Source organism: Osmerus eperlanus, chromosome 22, assembly GCF_963692335.1.
Source record: "Osmerus eperlanus chromosome 22, fOsmEpe2.1, whole genome shotgun sequence".
NCBI classification, from domain to species: domain Eukaryota; kingdom Metazoa; phylum Chordata; class Actinopteri; order Osmeriformes; family Osmeridae; genus Osmerus; species Osmerus eperlanus.
In genome coordinates this window covers 6,564,281-6,569,338 of record NC_085039.1, presented here as the reverse complement: position 1 = coordinate 6,569,338, position 5,058 = coordinate 6,564,281, and the positions used below count along the sequence as shown (strand labels likewise).

The 5,058-nt window shown below is 39.7% G+C and overlaps 1 protein-coding gene across 1 annotated transcript; it reads right to left on the bottom strand.

Moving 5' to 3' along the window:
- Positions 1–364: 364 nt before the first annotated feature.
- On the bottom strand, positions 365–1,368 carry LOC134009150 (cadherin-99C-like). Its single transcript, XM_062448875.1, has 5 exons — positions 1,273–1,368; positions 1,016–1,129; positions 803–896; positions 515–627; positions 365–376 (listed from the first exon to the last, which is right to left on the bottom strand). The coding sequence occupies exons 1-5, from the start codon at positions 1,333–1,335 to the stop codon at positions 365–367; spliced, it is 396 nt and encodes a 131-aa protein (XP_062304859.1). The 5' UTR covers positions 1,336–1,368.
- Positions 1,369–5,058: the final 3,690 nt, after the last annotated feature.

The following is a 5,058-nucleotide window of genomic DNA, read 5'->3' as shown; positions in this document are numbered from 1 at the left end:
ACAAGTCAACATGTACATCCAGCTTGGTGTGTGTCTTCTACAAAAGAACCTGCTGTGTAATAAAAATAAAGTAGGTACCACTGCAAGAGGAGAGGAGCAAGAGGCTGCAACGCAGGAACAGACTTTGTTAAACGTCAAGACAGCAGGACGGATTTGACAAGGCAAAACACAATGACGAACATGGAGGGTAAGAGAGGGGAAGATATAGGGTGCGCAATCAGCGCATAACAAGGAACAGGTGGAAAACGAAAGTGCTGAAGGCAACGAGCGTGTGGTGAGGGGTAGGAAACAAAGAATTCCGATATGTCTGTACTTGTCTGTACTACAAATGGCAAATAAACGGGACACTTGAGAAATTCAAACATTAGGTCAAAGTCTGAGTACAGAGTTTGAAATGTGATAGCATATCTTAATCATTGTTAAGTTAGACATTACCTTCAAACTGTCAAGGCCTGCTTAAAAAGAAAGTAATATTTATAGTTTTAAAGGTTAAATGCAGGGTAACTGACTGTACCTTAACGCTGATAGTGACTTCCCCTATCTCTTCTCGGTCCAGTCCAGTCACAACAGAGATGACCCCACTGTTTTCATTTATGTCAAAGTTATTCAGGTACTTGCTTGGAGATACTGAGTAATATTACAAAAGAAATACATAAACAATGTGTAAATACAAGAATGGTCATTGATTACATTGCAATAATGTTAGCACATTATGATTCATAAAATGGTTACATTCGTAACCATTTTACAGACTGATGGAAATTGTAGTCAACGTTATGGAAATTAACCTTGCATTCAGTACCTGCACTGATACTGTAGACTACCGTCATGTTGATACCAGTGTCGGCATCTTGAGCTTTTATGGCATCTGGCAGAATTGTGGAGAATGCTCCTGTCTGCAGAAGTAATGAATTCATTTCATATGTATTGAATGTTATGTTTTGAAGAATATAGTTTATTGTCTATTGAAACTTTAACCTGAAGGAAAAAAACAATGTATAAATATTTCACTCACTTGTTCCTCCTGTATGAAAGCTTTGTAAAGGGCGTGGTCAAAATAGGGGTTCATGTTATCAAAGTCTGTCACCTCAATAAGCACAGTTGCCGTGTTGCTCAAACCTCCATTATCCTGAGATGAAAGACCCCAAAAGCAGAGTAAAGTGTCAGATTGTATAGAGTTCACAGTACACTGATACAGCAGCCATGTGACGATCACAATGGCTAACAGAAGACTCATGTCAATTGATGTGCTATTCTGACATCATCGTCTACCTCTGCCTTTATGGTAATGTTGTAGTTTTTGGCCGTGTTGTAGTTCAGACGTTTGATCAGCATCACACCTCCATCATTACGCACATCAAAGTTCAGGGATACGGGTGGCTTTAAGATAAATTTGAATTTTACTTAAACAAGTTAAAACAAACGAGTTAAACAACAATGAAACACCTTTTTTGTGATTTCCTTTAATGATGAACTCGAAATCAAGTTTTAACGCTACCCAAAACAAGACTCACCAGTATTGAATACAATACTCTGTTGTTTTCTGAGGTGACATCTGCATCCACAGCTTTGACTCTGAGAACTGTTGCGTTTAGTGGGAATGCCTTAAGTAAAAACAATTAAACATTTGAAACACTATTACAGTAATTAGACAAAAGTGTTTAGTAGAAATGTCTTAAGGACAAAAATTAACAATTAGAAACAATATTACAGTAATTAGACCAATATGTGTTTTCATTTTACTTTGCCCTTGTCTCACCTCAGAAATCGTCTTGCTGTACTCCTTCTGCTCAAATATCGGACTGTTGTCATTTAAATCGGTGATGGTGAGTCTTCGAGTGTTGTTTAGCTAAGAGAAAATAGATGTTCTAACAAACATTTTCTGGCTCACCATAACATGTCATATGACAGATCACTGTAATTCTTTATTGGTCTCACCTTTCCCAGGTTCACACACATGATTGAATAGTATAACAGTCCCACGGTCTACAAGGAAATTAACATAAGATTAAAAACATTGACACTGTCTCCACAAAAACTGCTCATCCAATCCAACACAAACTAAATCTTGTGAAATATCAAAATATATGTGTATATCAAGCTGTGTCAAAGTTCACTGATATTATGAATCTCACTTGTTTTAGTGCATCTGCATCTAGTTCCATCTTGGTGCGGACGGTTGCAGTTGTATCCCCAGGTGTGTAATCTAGCTCCAGAAACTTAATGTGTTCAGGAAACAGATGCATAACCAGCCTCACAGTGGTGTCAGCTGGGATGCCAGTTAAAACTTCCACGTTCCCTGTTGCCACGATGAGAAATTATTAAATGTTACCCACCAAAATATTTTTTTGTGGCATATTAGTCAGGGGAGTCAGGTGGCTGAGCGGTGAGGGAATCGGGCTAGTAATCCGAAGGTTGCCAGCTCGATTCCCGGTCATGCAAACTGACGTTGTGTCCTTACTTGCCTCGGGGGAATGTCCTTGTACTTACTGTAAGTCGCTCTGGATAAGAGCGTCTGCTAAATGACTAAATGTAAATATTAGATGAATGCATGCCATATTTTGTGGTCATGTAAATATTGTACTTTTTACCTGAATAGCCCTCTTCCACAGGCCCCACAATCCCATCTGAACCTCCATCACAGTTTATTGATGATGCACCTGGAAAATATAGAAATATCAATGGAATTTGACATACAGCAACACAAGTACATGTATTTCATCCAAATTCAATCATATATTATTACTGTTGATTGTTTTTTCTACAGGTACACTCTTTCACTCTTGTGGGGAGTTTCATGTTTTTCAATTGTAACTTGTTTAACTACATGCTCTTATGGTTCTTCCCTTTGGCACTTATTTGGTTTTCCACAATGTATGCTTCATGTTTTGGCTGCTCGCAATGTTTGGGGCTATCTCGTTGTTATGATCAGTGACCTATGCTCTTTTGTAAAGCTCTCTCTTGGAAGTCGCTTTGGATAAAAGCGTCTGCTAAATGCATAAATGTAAATGTAAGTTCAGGACATCAGTCATGTTGAACTGAGAGTAAGGATACATTGAATGATTAATCATTCTCTGGTCAGGGACCTTTGCATTGTGAACTCAATAAAAGTTTTTTTTTCCTGGTACAAACTATCAAGTTAATTGGGTTGTATTCAAGCCACACGGGTTAGGTTTTCTTTTTTCTCAATTTAAACAGGGACAGTTCTTGAGACCTAGGTGTCTTTCAAAAGATTGCTTTGTAAATAAATAATCTAAAGAGACATAATAAACCATTTAAAACCAGAGAAGAAAAACCAGTCATAATACAAATTAAGTAAACAAATAACATGTGAAAAATACAGTATGTTTTCAGACAACATACCATTTGAGCATAAGTCTATTAGTGAACGTAACTTCTGCTTAACTCACCTATAGAAGTACCTCTGACACCATGGGTACATAGAGAAGCAAAGAGGAGTAATATCCATCTTAAATACATTATCCTTGTGTTGCATGGTCGAGGGTTTTCCATCCTAACAGTACCGTCCTCATAGTACCTATTTGATAGACGACAGCGATCCCTTGAATCAAGGAGTATTGAATTGGTCACAGGTGTTTAGTCACTCAGCCATTTTATGACTGGTTGTTAAGAGTTACAAGTTGTTGAGGTATAAAAAGGTCCAAGGGGCACTGACAACACCCTGGTTTTGCTCAGCTTTCTGTTAAGCTTAAGTTTTGTTTTCCTTAAAGAACCATTTTCTTATTGCTTTTGATGTTTATTTTTGCCCACTGACCTGATGATCCAATGCAGGCTGCGCAATGTTACAAATTTGAAGAAATTAGCTCTACCAGAGATTGGTTTCCATTAAACTTGGCATGGTCTTGTCCGCACTGAGATTACAGATCAATACATGTATACTGTAAGACTTGTGACAGTCTGGTTTGGGTTCAACATTATGCCCAATTTCATTATGTGACCGGGTAACATTAGCTTACTTGCCAAATAAATTGTCATGTTTTGAAATGACAAGGATCCATCATTGCTGTCCCAAGTTTGGGGATAATGGTAGTCTTCTATATGCTGGTTCTGTTAACAGGAATTTGGATCTGGGGAGGAGAGAGCAGGCGGAACATGGTGAACTCGATCAGCCTACTTGTGGTAATCTTTACCGTAATCTTTTTACTTGTGAGTTGACCCCCCCCCCCCCCCCCCGCCCCCTAAGGAAAAGAGGAAATCCTCTCCATCCTCTTTTGCTCTTCTCCCTGTACACTTATACACTTACAACTGCACCTCCAGACATCAGTCCGTTAAACTCCTGAAGTATGCAGATGACACCACCCTCATTTGGCTCGTTTCTGGTGGGGACGAGTGTGACTTCAGGTGGGATGTTGACAACCTGGTGACCTGGTGCAGCCAGAAGAATTTGGAGCTAAATGCTCTCAAGACAGTGTAGATGGTTGTGGACTTCAGGAAGAACCCGGCCGCACTCAGCCCCATAACGCTGTGCAACTCCCCAGTCAACACTGTGGAGTCCTTCCGATTCCTGGGCACTATCCTCTCCCAGGACCTCAACTGAACATCCGGTGCCTCACCAAGAAAGCACAACAGAGAATGTACTTCCTACGGCAGCTGAAGAAGTTCAACCTGCCAAAGACAATAATGGTGCACTTCTACACAGCCATCATTGAGTCCATCCTCACCTCCTCCATCACCATCTGGTACGCTGCTGCCACTGCCAAGGGCAGACTGCAGCATATTGTAAGGGGTTAAATATTGTCCAAACAACCAAAAATAATTCCCCTATGGTTTAAAGGAAGATGGGAAACTGAACAGTGTATTAACATGAACCAAATTATGCCAATACCAATGGAATTACAGTTATTTGACTCTGTCGAAATAACTGGGGGAGTCCTTACCTTGAATCCAAGTCGGTTTTGTTTATTTTATAAGCTTACAAAAATTATATTGAACTTTAATACAGTCAGGTGTTACAGGCTACACAATACCACTTGGCGGGAGGTGTGCACACTGAACCCAAAGCCACCTACGCATGTGCACTTCCTCAAATACGGTGTC